Source organism: Heterocephalus glaber, unplaced genomic scaffold (genome assembly GCF_053883595.1).
Source record: "Heterocephalus glaber isolate CG9 unplaced genomic scaffold, H.glaber_assembly_v1.0 deba00001497, whole genome shotgun sequence".
In the NCBI taxonomy this organism is placed as follows: domain Eukaryota; kingdom Metazoa; phylum Chordata; class Mammalia; order Rodentia; family Bathyergidae; genus Heterocephalus; species Heterocephalus glaber.
Genome location: NW_028258320.1, coordinates 8,702,903 through 8,722,464, shown reverse-complemented (window position 1 = coordinate 8,722,464; position 19,562 = coordinate 8,702,903). Strand labels below are relative to the sequence as shown.

At 38.2% G+C, this 19,562-nt stretch overlaps 1 protein-coding gene across 2 annotated transcripts in view; it reads left to right on the top strand.

Moving 5' to 3' along the window:
• The window catches only part of Ptchd4 (patched domain containing 4), a 198,950-nt gene extending 180,314 nt beyond the window's left edge, over window positions 1–18,636 (top strand). For both annotated transcript variants that reach the window (XM_004847138.4, XM_021259695.2), the window contains exon 3: window positions 1,408–18,636. In XM_004847138.4, the coding sequence (XP_004847195.2) occupies window positions 1,408–3,041 (1,634 nt within the window). In that variant the 3' untranslated portion in view covers window positions 3,042–18,636. The remainder of the gene's footprint in view (window positions 1–1,407) is intronic.
• Window positions 18,637–19,562: the final 926 nt, after the last annotated feature.

Below are 19,562 nucleotides of genomic sequence, written 5' to 3'. Positions count from 1 at the left end.
ATCCCTGGGTGAAAAGCAGCCTGGGAAATAAAGTTTTTACTGCAATCTCAAAGTAAGGAAGAAGGAAAGGAATTGTGTCAGGCAATTAGCAAAGTCTCCAAGTAGCACAAGTTCAGGAGAACTATGAGAAGAACCTAAAAAAAAACAAAAAAAACTAGCTATTATAATATTTTCATTTAAGCACTACCAAGTGAATTGAGTATATAACACCTAACTCCAATATCTAGACACCACACATGGTTTATTTTCCAGATTTTTGTGAACGGAATCATTTTGTGCCTTTAAGCTGAATCACTGTCTAATGATTTCCTTACAGAACAGCCCAGCCACATCTTGTAGCCATTCACAGAAAAGGTTCATGTTTAGGATTGCAAGATTTCTCCTCACTCAGAAAGCTACCAGTTGATGTATTGAGGATGGTGATTGACAGAACCAATTCAGGAAAGTGGAGAAAAGCGAAAATTATAGATCTGCTGTAACATCTTTGCTTTCCCAGTCAGTTTCTTTTGCCAATAAAGAAGTGGTGGTATTTGAAGAGCTGTCAGATTCCTAAAAATAATAGCTCAGAAGCTAACAGTCTGCCACATAATTACTTTACAAGGAATATTTGTTGAATAAACCTTTTCCCTATTTACCCATATCAGAATGTGCACAGAAGTTGGTTAAAAAGAAGCATTCTTCATCAGTGTAAATCGAGTAGTAAAGGCAGTCAGCATAACTCCTTTCAAATAAAAGCTCTTTTAGGAACCTGGAGGAATTGTTTGCTGTGACCTCTTACCCGGAAGATCTTTCCTTGTCTTTTGTGTGACGTGGAAGATCTTTGGGGGGCATGCATCAATTGTTAATTAATTTACCTGTTGAGTATGAATTGGTTTATGACCCATTTGGCCACCAAGCAAGTTATCAACATTGCAAAATCAATTTAAATCCATTTGAAGTGTTTAAAATCATCTTATAATTTCCTAGATCAGCACATAAATCAGCCTGAAATGAAGGTTAGAGGGGATGAGTCAATGAATCAGTTGACTGAGTGCTGAAACTGACGTTGAGGATGTGCACATAACAGCCCTGCTCTTGGAACTTGTGATTCATCTAGGAAGACGATGTGTGTGCAGGGGGGAGGCATGTGATAATGTTACATCGTGTCTACAACTTGTTGGGTTAATAGAACAGACAACCAATGCTTCGTTTTGCTCAGAATATCAATAAATGTGGGCTTTGCTAAAGTGGAAACAGGGACCAAATATATCCTGTGTGTAACCCAAATTTTGAGATGCCAGTGAGAGGATCCTAGCACTTTGAAGGTCAGACTATGTGCTGCTAGCTTAGATAATCTGTAAGGAATTCACCTGAACCATAGTAGAAAATAATGACAGCTCTTCTTTTTTTTCTTTTTTTTAACATTAGGACATGGGACAAAAGGTGTGTTTGAGCTTCTGTCTGGATGGCGGAGAACTAAAGAGAATTTGTCCTTTAAAGATAGGGTCGCAGATGCCTACTCTGATGTGATGGTTACCTACACTATGACCAGCTCCCTGTACTTCATCACTTTTGGAATGGGTGCCAGCCCTTTCACAAACATAGAGGCTGTGAAAGTCTTCTGCCAGAACATGTGCATCTCTATCCTGTTGAACTACTTCTACATTTTCTCCTTTTTTGGCTCCTGCCTGGTCTTCGCTGGCCAACTAGAACAAAACCGCTATCACAGCATCTTCTGCTGCAAGATCCCCTCTGCAGAGTACCTGGACCGCAAGCCCATGTGGTTCCAGATGGTGATGAGTGACGGACACCAGCAGATGTCCCACCATGAGACAAACCCCTACCAGCACCACTTCATCCAGCACTTCCTCCGGGAGCACTACAATGAGTGGATCACTAACATCTACGTGAAGCCATTTGTCGTCATCCTCTATCTCATTTATGCCTCCTTCTCCTTCATGGGGTGTTTGCAGATCAGTGATGGAGTCAACATCATCAACCTTCTGGCCAGTGATTCTCCGAGTGTTTCCTATGCCATGGTTCAGCAGAAATACTTCAGCAACTACAGCCCTGTGATCGGGTTCTACATCTATGAGCCCCTTGAGTACTGGAACAGCAGTGTCCAGGAGGACCTCCAGAAGCTCTGCAGCGGCTTCACCACAGTGTCCTGGGTCGACCAGTATTACCAGTTCCTGAAAGCCAGTAACATCAGCGCCAGCAACAAGAGTGACTTCATCAGTGTCCTGCAAAGCTCATTTTTAAAAAAGCCAGAGTTCCAGCACTTTCGAAACGATATCATCTTCTCCAAGGCAGGGGATGAAAACAGTATCATTGTTTCCCGCATGTACCTGGTGGCCAGGACCAGCAGAGACAAGCAGAAGGAACGCATAGAAGTGCTGGAAAAGCTGAGGCCCCTGTCACTTTCAAAGAGCATCCGGTTCATTGTGTTCAACCCCTCCTTTGTGTTCATGGACCACTACAGCCTGTCTGTTACCGTGCCTGTGCTGATTGCAGGCTTCGGTGTGCTGCTGGTGTTAATCCTGACGTTTTTCCTAGTGATCCACCCCTTGGGGAACTTCTGGCTCATTCTTAGCGTCACCTCAGTTGAACTGGGTGTTCTGGGTTTAATGACACTATGGAATGTCGACATGGATTGGATTTCTATCTTGTGCCTTATCTACACTTTAAACTTCGCCATTGACCACTGTGCACCCTTGCTTTACACGTTTGTGTTAGCCACTGAGCCCACGCGAACACAATGTATAAAAAGCTCACTGCAAGAGCATGGAACAGCCATTTTGCAGAATATCACTTCTTTTCTTATTGGGTTGTTCCCCCTCCTCTTTGTGCCTTCAAACCTGACCTTCACACTGTTCAAATGCTTGCTGCTTACTGGGGGTTGCACATCTCTGCACTGTTTTGTTATTTTACCTGTGTTCCTAACCTTTTTCCCTCCTTCCAAAAAGCACCACAAGAAAAAGAAACGTGCCAAACGAAAGGAGAGAGAAGAAATTGAATGCATAGAAATTCAAGAGAACCCCGATCATGTCACCACAGTCTGAGGGCAGAGTCCAGCGGATTATTTTTATTTTCCAGTATTGCACACAAAGCAGGAGGAGGAGCTCAGACCTCGGCGGCTTGGGCTGGCCAGGGGTAACAAGGCAAGTCAGACAAGAGCACCCCCGTGACATGCAGTGTCTGCCTCACAGGGGGAAGAGAGAATCAAATGGGGGAATGTCCTTTACAACCTTGTTCTCCATGAAAGATAAATCTCTGGATGTGATCTTAGAGCTCTTCCAAGGAATGGCAAAAGAATCAACTGCTTTTAAAAAGAGAAGCTTAGAAAAGATGGAGAAGACAGTAAAAGTGCTCTCCAAATAGGGAAAGTGACTTAGGAAATGTCCAAATTGCCATGTCACATTCCGTGTTTGCTTTTTGAACGGGTTGGTCAAAAGAAACCTATGCAGTTGGGAAGTACATATTTAATCCCGTCTAAACCAAAGCACTTCCCAATCCATTGTATGCGTACATATATATGTATATATACCATATATACATATGCTCAGACTCTCATGTTCATTGATGTTTGTATGCAGGAAGGTGCCCATTTGCAGACAGGCTGGCCTAGACCAAGAGCGTCCAATCAACTTTAGCCAAATACACACATTCATCGACTGCCATGCACAACTAACCCCCGAGTCTCAGCAGCAGCAAGGTGGCACTCAGCTGTGTGATGAGCGAGGCACATGGAGATGCCATATTGGATTTCACATATCACATTGCCCGTCATTAGAATTCTAGCTTGGGATGCCTTTGCATTTGAAGTACTTACCATACAGGTGATGTTTAAAGTCTCCTCTTAAAGCTACATAGTTGATAGGGCTTTCCATTGACTTTTAATCATTCTCTGTATTTGGAGGGGCTGATGTGGCTACTTGTAGAGAGCTCACGCACCTGCAAATGAGCACTTTACACACATTGTCTGTAAGGGTACACAGTGTGCGTGTGTTTGTGTGTGAGAGAGAGAGTTGGGATATTCCATAATTACAGCTTTCTTATTTTAGCTGGTGAAAATGTACTGCTATGGAATATAATTGACACAGAAGAAAAGAAACATAGCTGGGACTCTTGCCATAGAGCAAAGTGGACCATCGCCACTCATGGCGCACCATCAGTGGCTCCTAGTATAAGGAAAGTGTACTAATATCATTAAGTCTAGTGTGCTTGCACTGATATTAGGAACATGTACCCAGGCCATGATCACTATAGTGTCACCGTAACTGCTGCAGTATCACTTTGTAGCTTCTTGCAACATCATTGTACTTGTCACTTAGGAAGTAAACCCTAGGTGATCACAGCTCTCTACAGATGGCATGATAACTGTAACTGCTGCTGAATTCTTTCTTTTAAAAAGGGTACTGAGGTAAATGTTTCCTTTGGGTTAAACATTTAAACCTTGCAGACAGATTCAGTCTGCTGGGTGCTTGTTTGGATTAATGCTATGCTTATTGTTGAAGAAAAACACTGGGAAATGCCTTTTCCCATGCCTTTATTTCCAGGTAGGACAGAACAAATGTCCAGTGATTATAAAATCTGCTTATTAAGCTCTTTTACCTGAAGAAAGCTGCTTTTCCCCACCAATTTTGATTATACATTTTAATTGAATTACCTAAAACAAAACTCATGGACTCAGAGAGGTTCTAAAAGGAGATATAAAACCTTTCTGTCCTTATTACAATCTTTGGAGGTGGAGTAGATAGGCTTAACAAATGTTTTCAATGTACTTTTAACAACAAAGAGTTTGTAAGAACATGAAAGGAAGAGGGAACATATTCTAAATATGTATTCTGAAAAACCTTTGAGTAAAACATTTATTTATTGAATGAAGTTTGTTTTGTCCTACCTTAAAGTTATTGAGTTTCTAGTAGAAATGATCCATGTATTCAGTACCCTGGGCACAATATCAGTAGATGTGAGGTTGGAAAAGAATTACCCATAGCCATAGATCTATTGTTCTCACTGTGTTTGTGAAGTTTGTGTCCAGAGAAGCCTAGCCTTTACCTCATGAACTGCTCTGCTAGGATGGACCAGTGGACCTCCAGGTCATGATCTTGCATTTGAGGTGGAAGTTTCTGAATTGGGGTTTTGGGTTTTAGAGTTGGGAGGTGGTCCTCTTTCACAGACTACCTATCATTTGTGAATATTTTGGGTACCTCTTTCAATAGATGGAAGGTACTAAGCTTCAAAGTTCTGCATTTCTTTCCATGGTGTGCACATCCCATACACTCATCTGTTTTTAAGTCTGTCAGTTTTGATGGGTTTTTTTTCTTGATTACCATAAACCATTCCAGACGCGAAGAAGTTGGCAGGATGATTTATGAGAAACTCACCACCAAATGCAGATGGGACAGTGGTGTATCCTGCCAAACCTGCAGGGCAGCTCTATGATCATGTTTGTGTCCAGACTGTCTCTGTTTGGATGGCAAAAGTCTTCTTTTTAGGTGTCTTCAAGGATCAAAGTATCTAAGATAAATAAGATTTTCTCACTGTTCAACTGACTAGAGAGGTGGCAGTTTGGAAGGGACATTATCTTTTCCAGAACATCATGGTACTCTTTAGTGATCTGTAGCAATAACTTACTGAAATGGAACTCTTTGTTCTGGAAGAGTTAATACACCACCCCAAATGCCTTAACTAAGTCCTAGGAAGTAATTGAAGCCCCGAAGAATCTAAATGAGCATTATCTAACTTCCCAATTTCATTATGAAACAGATATTTCCAAGAATCCCATCTGCTGAGTGCCAATATGAACCCTAAAATATGAGATCATGGTTTTCAGGTGGCCCCCAACCTCAGCATTGTTTGCTAGCTTGTGTGTACCTCCCTCTAGTTTTTCAAGATTCCTCTTATTGTTTTTTTTCCACTTGTGAACTACTGATGGTGTTCAAATTAGGAACATGTCCACTATCAACAGATCACTAATCAAACCCAAAAGAGAAGAAATCTGTGGGAAATATCTCAGCGTTGTGGAATATTTTAATTGAAAGTGTTTTTCCCTTAAAGAGAGAAATTTTTAAAGTTTGCAAAAAAATCACACCTTTTTGGTATTTGAACTGGAGTGTGAATTTGTGTCCCCTCCCCCATCAGAATTTAAACTGGGAATAGGATGTACAATATAACCTCAACTGTCCAGGTTCATGACATTCTTAAAGTTTCAAAGAGGCACACATCTAAATTACAGAAAGAGATTTGGCTGTCAGGTAGATTTCTAACTTCAATGGTTAAAGGCAATCATAGACTGACTTACACCATGCTGAACTCCTTTTAATGAAGGGCACCATTGGATGAGAATTCTCACAGTGACCCTGAGCCACTTGGAAGGCCATATATGAATATTCGGTGGTGAAATTCTTCTCATCTGTTATGTGAGCTCCTCTCTCCCATTCATTCCTATTTATTTCCACAGAAATACATCCATTCATAGGTTTTAACTTGGGATAGAAAAGGAAGAATTACAATCTGTGAAGCCCCTCTGATGCGGTCATAGCCATCCTTGTCTGTTGGACTCAAATATGAGAGCTTTGTCCATTTGTAATTACCCATACACTTTCACTTTCCCAGAATCAGCTACTCCTTCTAAACTTGTGGGCAACGCTAGAGGTTAACTATTACCATTCAGTACTACACGTATTTTTATAAGTTGACTATAAATTTCATAATTACAGTCACATATTTTTATGACCAAATATTTATAAATGCATGGCACTATGCATGGATTGTTACTAATAGTACATAGATTATTAAAAACACGATTTTTCAGGGTTATTACAACTTTTATTAAAATGTTCACATCACCTATCATAAATGCCTTGTGGCTTTTGGTCTCCATGCCCTAAAGTCCACAGAAAGTTCTATTGTAAGAGAAATAATTTGAAAATTGCCTTCCCTTGTCAACAGCAGCCACTATTCTAGAATGTCCTCTGGAAAACTGCAGGGATCAACTTCAGCTTCCAGGGGAAGGGTCTAGCAGATTTCTCATTAGTCAGTCATTAGACATACTTCCGTATCTTGCATTTGCTAATGTCTCAGTGAACCAGTGGATATTTGAGACTGGAATGTAGATATTTATGTCCTATTAGAGAAGTAAATGATTTGCTCAGCATCCTAGCTGAGGAATCTCTCTGCTGATTCTATTTTGTTAGTGTTTGCGTATAGTACTGATAATCCTTGCAAATGTGAACCTGAAACCTTCCATTGATTTCAAAAGAGATTTAGCATTTTCATTGACTTTAAAACAAGTCTTTTTTTGTTAATTATATTGATACATTTAAGGTATACAATATAATGACATTCATCATTGGAAATTTCCACCTTTACATAATCCATCTTGGTTCTTATTTTTTCCCCCTTCCCCTGCCCTCCCTTCAACCCTTCTACCCCTCCCTATCTACAAGACTTTGTTTCCATTTTTTCTTTTTCTCATATTAATTCCATTCCCTTCTTTCTTTTCCCCTACCCCTCCCATTTTCCCTTCCCCTAAAGTTTATGAAACATGTTGACTGACTCAAAACATACTGATGACTGAATTGGTTTTTCCTTGAAATCTCTCCATCCTGAACCTGAAAACAAAACTCAACACCATCCCTGTGCTTCAGTCTTTTATGCCAATGCTTTTAAGCAATGATTGGCAGATCTATTGTTGGGGGTGGGGGGGATACGCTAGTTTTTTTACTGCTTTGCCTTCCAAAGGAATGCAATAATACATTGACCCAAATGAAAGCAGCAAAGCCTCTGTGCCTGAGATCTAGCATGGGAGACACTGTGTAGCAGTGTAGCAGCAGTGACTTATTTTGATTCCTAAAGGACTAAGGTTGAACCACCTTCATGTTTTAGCAAGGATAACAAGAGGTAATGCTCTGCATCTGAAGTGTTGTGGAGTTGAGTTAGATGATATCTAGACTGATATTGTAAGAATATTGAGAGCTGAGTCCACATCTCAGAAACCATGAAGTCTGATAGGACAATTAAGATAACTCTTGGTATTGTGTAGGTTAGGATACAGCACAGAGAATTGGGTGGTATCTCTCAACTATAGATTGTTAAATGCTAAACAGCTGGATTATATGAAAAACTATCCCACTTGAAGATTGTGTTCTCACACTCAAACCCTGACCTGTGCAGGGAAAGTGCTCCTGAATTCCTATGCTTGAATCAAACCCTTGGACCCTTTTGTGAATGGAAATGAGATGCTAAGGACACTCTTTGAAAGGGGGCTCAGAGAAACACTCAGGAAATTATTATGGACTGTGACTGCCAGAATTTCTTGAATTTGGGGAGTTTCTGAGAATAATTGTTTTGATCCGTCTTCTCTACACTCAATGAGGACCTCTCTGTGGCTGATGGAGAAGTCACTTGCTTTTCTTGTGAAATGGAAAACAACTGAAGGAGAGCAATATTTGGGATCTGATGTGTATTGACAGGGGAGATTGTTGGCTTACAGATCACATCTCTCTCCACACTTCTAAAGATTCTGTCAAAATAAAACAGGCTTAGACTATACTGAGAACCTGTATAGATAGATATTTTTAATACAATAAAGTATTTATAAATAAAATCATTACTAATTTTTCACTTTTATAAATTAAAGAAAGCCAGTGCATACTATTTTTCCCAGTTGAATTTTCCCTAAGAAAGTTCTTATGGGTCACACTAATTATGAAGTCTTAAAAATCAGAAGTAAAGTGCAGGAGCCATACAGGTTATGGGTGATGCCTGCTTCAAGTTGTGTGTTTTTATTTAACTGGGTTTTTGCAAGTCACTTGTAACTGTGTTCTAATTTCTTGTCAGCTCATGACATAGCCCAGGATGGCTTCTTTCTGCTCTGCATACAGTTATTGGAGCAACCCCTTATCCACAGGGCTCTGTTAACCCCATGGAGAAATATGAATTTTAATGCTTTGGGAGATGTTATGGAAGAATTTCCTGAGAATAGCTGGGAGAGACTGTCACAGATAAAAAATAAGTGAAGTTTTTTTCACAAATTGTCACATTCCAGCCTGGAGTAGATTTAATTTAGGTTCTTAGTTAGAAGTATGTTGTAGGGGCATTTAAATTATCTGAATGTAAGATGGTCTATAGGCTCTCCCCCTGGAAACTGAAATCATTTCCATCATTACATTCAGTAGGGTCACAGATCACTGGTAGCTATATTGAAAGAACTGCAGGGGGGTGGGGGGAGCAGACTGTCATAGCCTTACCTCTCCCACTACAGTATGTAATATCTATTTTGATGTAGAATCAGGAAACTGTAGCAGCTTTTCTTCCCAAATATAAAAGTGCTAGATGCTGGTAAATTAGACCTTAAGCTCACCAGTGCAAATATTCTGAAGTTTCAGAAGAGTTTAAGCAACAACTTTAATATACTTTCCTGTTAATTATTCATATTTTTCAGCAATAGACTTTTTGCTCGTAATAGGAAATCTGTCACCGCTTGAAAAGGGCAGAGATCTCTCCAAGCTACCTCAAAGGATATTTAAAGACAAAATGGAATCCAATCTTTAAATGGCAATATATTACATCCATAAAGCAGTATTATTTATCACCTCTCCTGATGCCCTTTCACCCAACGGTGCACATTTTATCAGTGAAAAGAAAAAAATCAATTTGTTTAATTTTCTCAGCCCAACAGAAAGAGACAAAGTTACCATTATTTGGCATCTTAAGTTTTCTTCTCCAATGGAAGCCGTTGCTACTATTTTCAGCTAAACCATGGTCTGAAATACAGGTCACTTGAAGTCAGTGAGAAGAAACTAGTGGAAGGAAATCTTCTGCCCACAGAAAAATCATGGGCAGGAGAATAGAAGTTGAGCATTTTTATTTCCTTTTCTTTCTTAAAACAAAAACTTGTTTGTTCTTGATACTGGCTAAACAAAATGCTAATTTCTACAAGGAAATTAAGAAGAATGATAACAAAGACAAAATTATGAGACTTCCATGTCCCAACAAGCTAAACCTCACGGCAGACCACCATTTCCAGAAGGCTTTCCCATAAGAACATTACATTATTTTTTAAATTCTCTATTGCATACAAATTCTTACTGCATACTATTCATGAACACAGCTTCATTTATCACTCCCAAGAGAGTAAAAATAAGCTCATAAACCATTTAAAACTCTCTGTTCTATAATTTTGCACTTTGGGCTCTAAAACCAAAGCTACTGGGTTGTGGAAAGTTTAAAAAAGAATTTTTAACAAAAATGTCTATATCAAAAATTTACTTAAATTCTATTTTGATCTGAAAATATCCTCTCTAAAATAAGGAACTATTTGGATACCCATTTTAGATCTTTTTTTATATTATATACATATTTTATTATATATTTCATATTCTGCTAATACTTTAGATGTTTATCCATAAAACTCTTACTTTTTTACTTAAATTCTTTTATTGGTACATTTTAGGTATACAATACATTTACATTTATCATTGGGTGCTTGTATCTGTACATGATGTATCTTGGTTCTTATTTTTTCCCCATTCCATGTCCTCCCTTCACCCCTCCACCCTTCCCTATTTACAAAGACTTTCTTTCCATTTTTTCCTTTTCTCATAATTTAGATCTTAATGAGCAGCAAAAAATAAAAAGTCATTCCAAAGTTTCCAAATTGCCCAAATTTGGTCCATTATCAAAATTTATCTCTTCCTCATAAGTAAAAAGAAAATATGACAGGTATTTATAACTGTAACATGAATGAATAAATAAATGACTCCTTGTAGATTAGTGCCTGTAAATATACATTTAGTAATTAAATGAATCTCATATACATTCAAGGGAAGTTGTGTTCCAAATATTTCCTTATCTATTATTATTTCCATACTTTGGATACAATGAAATAATATTTTAGCAGAATTCCTCAGGATTGCTTTGCTTAGGAAACCTATGATCCAAAGTCTACAAGTAAAACTCTGAAGAAAAGTAACAACAGACTCTTAGCTACTTGGGAAAATGTTCTCCTATTTACTATAGAGCCAGTACATAAAATTACTTATAGCATTTCTGGCTCCCTGGACCTTTTATAACAGCAACAACAAAAACCTAGTTCCATTAGACTTAATAAGGAACACCTAGTGTATTAAAAACAGTGATAAATTATGCAGCTATTTCACTCTGTGGTTGCTGAGGGACATTGCCATTACCAGTTCTTTCTTGGTCCCAACCTCAGGCACGAGGAGAGCAGGTTGTTCTGAGGTTTGCTGTTGCTCCTTCATTTCCTGTTATTAGTAGCAAATGCCGCACAGAGCACACTAACATGACTCACGCATCTGACCTCAGTGAGAGCTCTGGGCTTCCTAACTTCTGCGGAAAGATTGCTCTAGGATGAGAATTAAACTTCCTAAATATGACATCTCACATATCACAATGTGACATATATAGTCTGTATATTTTTAATCCTTTATTGATTTGCAGGTCCTAAAAATTATATTTTATCTTTCAAAAATTAGAGATATGTGCATTAAAAATAATACTAAGATAACACTTCTCAATTATCTCTGCATGGTTAAGGTAGGACATTATTTTGAAATAAATACAAAAGTGTATTTTCATCCCTAAGAGGTATTTTTAATGATTCCTTAAATTTGTAAATGTCTCTGGAACATGTAAATCAGTAAAATATTACTGAAATACCCCCATTAATCATATTAATTTCAAACTGAAAGCAATTAATAATTTACTGAAATAACCCCCATAATTTGATCAACATGACATCTAAACCACCTTACCAATGGTTCAAATGAATTCATGTAAGCCTCTTGCAATTCATTGTCCTTTCTGATAAGATGAAATGCTACAGCCTAGGACACACTTTATAGTTAACCAAAAGAGAATATGAATTGGGCCCGGGATTTAGCTCAGCGGTTCTGCTGTGTGCCTCGCAAAGCACAAACTCCCAAGTTCAATCCTCGGTACCAAAAAAAAGAATATGAATTGACACAAAAAAAAATGTGTAAGGACCAGGTGATTTTTTAAAAAAGATATAGGCAAGAACATCTTAAAAACTAATGCAAACTTTCAAAAAGGAGACTATAAACATCTGAGCAAAAATGGGGGGGGCGGTTCTTTGGTTTCTGTTTGTTCATTTAGTTTGGCACTTCTTTGTTTATTTTAAACATGTTGGAAGGAGTCAGAAAAATCTTGACATATATAACACTCTAAAAGGCTCTAGTATTTCAAGACTGATTTGCTTAGGATGATTTCTGAAGTTCTCCTCAATTGTCTCGGATGATGTTCATTTACTTAGCAAATACTTAGGGGCACCTCATTTGGTCTCTGTGCTAAACTCTGAAAAACACTACAGTCAGAACTCCTGACTCTGAAGCACATATCATCTGTTGAAGAAATTTCTGCCTGAGGTGGGTGCTCAAGGAAAAGGAGGAAGGAGTCATGAATGGATCCCCTAGGAAGCTTCAGTGAGCTGGCTGCTGCATCTGGGGAAATGGAACATCTGAGAACGAGCAGGTGGTCCAGGAGGAAGGCTGCAGCTCCTGAGACAGCAGGAGCCCAAGGGGAGGAACAGCAGGTGGGAGTGGAAACGAGAATCCATTGTGAATGACACTGTGAAGGATTACAGGTCATAACAGCTTCTGAGGAGAGGTGAATCGTGAGGAAATAGCTCCATTTCTGTATCATTAAAATCAAGGATTCAGAACTTCAGCAGCATCACGTAAATCTGTATCCTCTGTTGCTTAGAGTATAGATCTGATTAGAAGAGCCCATTTATCGCGTGTGTTTGATTCTTCTGATTGTGGAGCCCATCTGTGTTCTGTCACAGATGTCACAGCTATCTGATCACCTCAAGCACACTGACAACCTCAAGGTGCAAGAGGAGAGACTGACATGGATCTGCAGGATCCCAACCCTCCAGGAGCTCAGCTCCAGTGTTACACCCAGACTAATCACCTCTGGTAATGTTATTTCACTAGCAATTCAGAGTATGCCTGCCTAATATGCTAGACATCATCCTCCCTGCCCTGGAGATTGTTTCCAGAAGGAATTGGTTGTAAATAAGTCCTATGTTCCTGTGGGATGATGCATTCTCTTTTATCACAAATCAGGATGAAAGTTGCCTTACAGACCAGTCCAAATGCAAAGCTTACGTGATGAGAAATAACTGCATAGATTTCTCCCCACAAGTCCTTTTCTAAATGCAAATTTTAAGACAATGCATTAATTAAAATGCTGAAAATATTTTTTAAATAATTTGTTTATGATTCATTCGTTCTTCTTTGAAAATCATAGTAAGGTGTAATATATGTATATAGTTTTTAAGGTCAGAGTTAACTCATTTATATACTTCCCTTTTCCTTTTTATAGAGTCTTAGTTATGATAATTGGTGCTCCCCCAAACTAGCAGTCAGGATTAGAATGAAGTTTGGAGGAATACATTTGAACCTTTTGATCTGAAATAAGCCTTTCTTGGTGATGTTGCTTTGAGTTCTAGATAATGTGGGGGTTGGTCGGGGGAGGCCCTGTCAGGGATATGGTCCAAGAACCCATCTGTTCAGAGGTAAGATAAACAAAAGCATCAACCAAGAAACTATAGAAGGCTGTGGCAACAAACAGACTCCAAGAAACACTTTAGATAATCTCAGGATTAATACAGCTGGTGGTTCTCCAAATCTGCTGATATCAGAATGATTTAGAGAGATTTTTGACCTCTCAATCCCCAGAGTGCATATAAGGCCAACTAAATCAGTGGCTCTGGCAGAGGGAGTTAGTCTCAGTATTCTTGCAAGGTCCCCTGGTGATTCCAAGATGCAGATGAATTTGAGAATTAGTGGCTTAGATCACCAAGCCAACAAATGTAACCCAATAACTACTAATAAAACCCTTACAGTGAGTGAAGATTTAAAAGAATCCCAAAACAATAGCATCTATGGCATCTATAATTAGAATACAATGCAGAGCTTATAGAGCACCAAAGGGGATCCCCAATGACAGAGAAGTTATTTCTAGTAGAGTCAAACATGGTGGGAGTTCTTTGCATTCACAGATGCGTCTAAGGTGGGTTAAGACTTTCAGCCTGAGGGTCCCACAGTGGTGACAGCCCAAGCAAAGCCCTAAGAGAGCAAAAGCACTCAATGTGTTCCTGAGTCAATGAACTGAGCTTGAGTGTATGTTACCAGTAGAAAAGCTGAATTTGCACAGCCAGGAAGCTCAGTGTAGGAGTCCATAAATGTGGGCTAAGAATTTGTATTTCATTTGGTGGGCTCAATTATTTTTTAAATTATTATTATGAGACTCAAGATTTAGAAATATCAATCTTCAATTTTACAAGCATTGGATGGATGGAACATCAAAGACCTGAACCAAGAATGTAATTAGGACAGTGTTATCGCCACCAGAAGAAGTTGTGCAATTGTAGATTTTAAGAAGGAAGAAATGAATAAAAGGAATTCTGTGGCACAAAAACCTCTACTCATAATATAATCTGGACACCCAAGACCTTTTGAGTTCTTCTACCATGAAATTTTCAAACTAATATATGTAATAAATTAAATTAGTGTACAGTACCTTACAAATAAGTATTTAAATCCATGGTCTTAGTAGAGTATTACAGTAACCAATTGTTCACACCTCACATGAACTACTTAGAATACTCAGATGTGTATTTTAATAATTATATGTCTGTGGTTTTGACATACAAAGCCACGCATTTTTATTTACAGAGTTACAGTATTGCCACAAAATATCAGGAAATCACTCTGTCTTCATAGAATGATTGATTTGTTTCTCTGCATATTTAGCTTGGGAAAAATGGTTCACTTTATTGATATCATTTAAATACAGTAAATAAAAGATTAAAGAAGAAATTCAATTCAAAGAAGAAAGAAGAAAAATATTAGAAAAATGAAGGTACATCTGACCTTTTGAAAGATTGCTGGGTGGTCAGAGAACTACATATGGTACTTATCTGTATGTATATGTTATAGCTAGAGAATCTACAATAAGATCTCAATCAATCTACAGATCTAAATATTTTGATTAACAAAATTTGTTTGCATTTCAGGGAATTTAGCAATTCAGGTAACACACATGTGTAAACAAGATCACTGTTCTTCCCACAATTAGAGATCTGATTTTCAGTCACCTTTTCAGAGTTTTGTGTAAGTCTCATATCTTTATTCCATACTTATGTATGATATTAGCATATTTAACCATCAGCATTGGTTTATGTTCGATATGTATGTAAAATGTAGTTTCACAATGTATCCTACACCTAAAGCAGCGATAGAATTCAAAAGATGAACTATCTGACCCTATTTAATCCAAACCTTTTCCTATGGAATAATTTTCCTGTCAAATATTTCACATTCATATATATACACTAACATTCACACTTAAATGTAATTCGTATGCTCTTTCAGCCCTCAAAGAACAGCTACAATACATGAGGAAAGAGGGTCCAGATGGCAGATTAAAAGCCATAAGAACAGTTGGATCTTGGAGGCACTGTCATGCCATGTACCCGTGAGTCATGGCTTTCACCGGATAACTTATTGCAAAAATATGTAATTCTCTGTTAATTCATTGGCTCACCAAGTCTTTCATTCCACAAGCATCTTAAACATCCTCTACATGCCACACTTGAGAAGGAGTACAGCAAACTCCAGGGCAGCCGCTACCCACCAAGGGATTCAGAACTAGACTAGTAAGTACAATCACTGTACACGGCTGTAACGAAAGGAAAGAAATGGGTGTCACCAGCAGGCCATGATTCTCAGGGTGAAGCTGGCATCAGACCACCTGGGAGGCTCATCTGGTCACAGGTCACAGACTGCATGGGCCCCTCCAGAGCTTCTGATTCATTAGGTCTGAGATGAGACTTGAAAACTTGCATTTCCAACAAACTCTTGGGTGGTGCTAGTGGGACTGCCCTGGGGAGTCATATTTCACTATGTGAAGAGCAGTGGTGTTCTGAGAGTAACTGGATTAAATCTACCCAGAAGAGGAGGTGAGGACCAGGTCAGCTCCTCATCAACAGGGCTGAAAGACCGCATAAGCTCAGTGTGCAGCAGCATCCTGGCTCCAGAAACAAGGCCCCCTCATTAAGGCTGTGCTGGCCAAGTCCTCCTACAGATGGGACTCATTGGAAGGCTTGCTACACTCTGGGCTGGACCCATAGAACCTCCATTTACAGCAAGTCACCCAAAGGGGTATGCTCATACAGAAAACTTAGGACACATGGAACCAAGGTGTGGAGTAGGACAGAACACATCATTGTTAGACAACTGGTAATGTAGAAAATTTGGCTAAAACACTGAGGTTGCCAGCTAATTTACAGGACATGAGTTAACTTCCAATATAGATAAATAATGGATAATATTTTCAGTACAAGTAGGTCTTGTGCAATATTTGGGACCTATTTATACTAAAATTATTTGTTGTTTATCTGAAATTCAAATTTTATTGGACCTCCTGTATTCCTATTCCCTGAATCTACCAGCTTGGAAAATGTAGGATGTATGTCAGATGGGAGGAAGAACCAGAAGGAATAAGGCTGAAACAACATTATGTGATGCTAAACAATAAAATATTGTTGTGCACACAGTGAATATCAGTGAGGTTCAAAGGGCTTTGCTAATGTCAGTCCTCCCAAGCCCTGGGATCATCCCTCACAGCCCTCACACTACCACATGCCTGGGCAAAGTTTACAGAGCAAGGTATTTTTGTATTCTGTTTCTTAAAAGAGGACCATCTCACCATTCAGTCAAGTTGACAGCCAGGATTCACCACCACAGACTCCACACATTTATACACTTCAGACTTTACAAAATTTGATCTGCCCCTGCATGTGGGATCACCAGAAGTATCCAATAAAGCACAGAAAGGACACTGATAAACATTTACCTTGGGCCGCAGGTTAATGCTAAGTTCAATCAAACCCCAGAGCATTTGAAGGTCATTTTGTTCCTCTCTCCCCAAGAAGCATTTCTTGAAGTCCAAATGGTTCAATATTGGCAAAATGTAGCCTACTCTTTGAAATAACCTAGATAGGTACAATGAATTTCCTAGTTGCACACTACTGAGTATTCCACTTCCCAAATATATTTGACTGTGGGACATTATGTTCATGGAGGATCTTAAAGGACCAGGGTTCCATAGAGCACACTCTGGGTAATGTCTTGCCAGAGAAGTTTATCTTTGCTATCAAAGTACAAAGGAGTATATGTTAAAATACCAAAGGAAGTGGTATTAATAGGCCAATGTGAAAATCAGTTTTAATTTCCTATACAAAATTGTTCTTTTCTAGATAGTCAACTGATTCACCACCTCACAGGACACTTCATAGAAAAATAACTTAACAGCACGGGTAACTGGATTAAGTGTCTGAGCTTCAATTAAAACAAGACAGAACTGATTTTTCCCATGTGTTCCAGCAGAAATTCAGGGAGTAATAAGTGAGTAGATAGAAACCAAGCTGAACTAGGCCAAAGGAGTGAAATGTGAAGAAAAAAATTGCCAGGTGGCCTGAAAGCTAAATGCACTAGTAGTTTGTTTTATTTTTCACTCTTTGAAAAATTCTGTAGCATTTTGGCATGATTGGAAAATTATGGTTTTAAACAAAACAAAGTTATTTCTTTGAGAACTTTAATAAGGGGGGAAAGGGTAATGGGCCTACATTAAAAATGTATTTTACATGTTGAAAATGGCTGTGAGCAGATCTTTGGTCTCAGCACCACAGGTAAGGAACTATGGTTGCCAGACTAGGTCTATCGAGAAAGAAAAGAAAAGACAAAAAGAAAAAAGAAAGGAAAGGAGAGGAAGAAGGGAAGGGAAGGGAAGGGAAAGGAAGGGAAAGGAAGGGAAGGGGCCTAGTCTAACAAAAGCAATAGTTGGAAATCTCCAAAGTTATTAAAAATCTTCCAGGCCTCCAAATGGCCAAGTTGGTCATACCAAACAAGTTTCGATAAAGAAATGTTGAAACTCAGAGTCACACACAAAATCTGTCTAGAGGTCAAAGATCTCTTACCAAACAAACATTCCAGTAGGTTTACTTTATGTATGATATATAAATTCTTAGAGTTCTTGTTTGTTTTCAATAATAAGAAGTTAAAGCTAAATGTTGCTAAAGAGAATAATTATTGATTGGAAGAAATTTTTCAACAATCAGAAATATGAGCAGTCACTTAAAAACTAGGCAAATAAAAAGAAGAAAGAGAAATAAACTATTTGCTTGAACTGAAATACTGAATTGTGAAACATTGACAAGATCAGAAGTATTAGATGCCTGCTCTTAACCTAACCTAAAAAATGTTCAACATTATTATTTAGTATATGCATGCTATAATGAATATAAATTATTCTAGGAATTTTTGTTGTTGTTATTGCTGTTGTGACTGTTGTTTTTGTTTGTATGAAATGTATTTTGGACAGACTATTAAGGTAGGCCGGCAATGATATCCAATCAATTGAGTAATGTATTAACAATATAGAAGATACAAACTTGAGAGTATAAATCTTTCTGCTTAATATTAAAACAAATTAGTAAATACAAGTACAAAGAGATTCCCAAACTCGTAATTTGACCCAAAGGAAGAAGTACTTGTAAAATACAACAATCAGGCAAGAATCAAGAGAGAAATAAAGGAAAAATCATTTTAAGAAAGGACATCAGAAAAGAATGTGAACAAGAACATTTCCCAGCCTGTTGCCACCTCTACTCCTAAATCACGGCAACAACCGCAGCATATTTCAGAAGGATGGCTTAAAGGAAGGAAGTTATGACCAATTTGGGAAAGAAAAATTCCTTTAGGGATGGAAAGCAAAACAATCTTGCTCCTTCTAACACTAGGTTCAATGGCTTCTCTAGCTAGAAATTTAGCGCTGAAGGGCTTATGAAATCCCAAGCATTATACTGAGTCTAAAATAGGGGTTGGAGAGGTATCAGGGCTTTCTTTCTTTCTTCATTCAATCATCATGGAGCACATGAACTCTGTACCTTAGTTGGGCGAGCCTTTCTTAAAGAACCAATGAAAATATGCATACAGTTATCTCAAGTATGTAAATTATAAAGGCTTTACCCCAGGACAAATGACTAATTTTTATGAAAACATTTTTAATATCATTGTTTATTCATGACCTGATTACACAACTTACATGAATCCCAGGCAAATATTTGAACTAGTTCCAACAAACTAGTGGGCTAGTAGATGTTAATTCTTTTGTTCATCTGTCTTATGTATTTATAAAATATCTATGCTTTACTGATAGCCCTGTGAGGTATAAGTATTCTGGGGATTTGGAGATAAGAGTTCAAAGACAAAGATCAAAATGAAAGCAGAAAGTGTGGAGGTTGGGTAGAAGTATTGAGAAGAAAAAAGAAAGTTGTATACATGAGACCTCCATTTTCTGCAGAAAAGAAGAAAAGTCCAATAAATGTAGAGACGCAATCTCAAGATTAAGATGGGCAATGATATCATCGTCAAACAAATTCAGAAGAGAATGTGTCTACAGATCTGCAAAGTAAAGCTTGTCTTTTCATATCTATAGACTCAAAATTCCTTGATTTTCTCATTTTA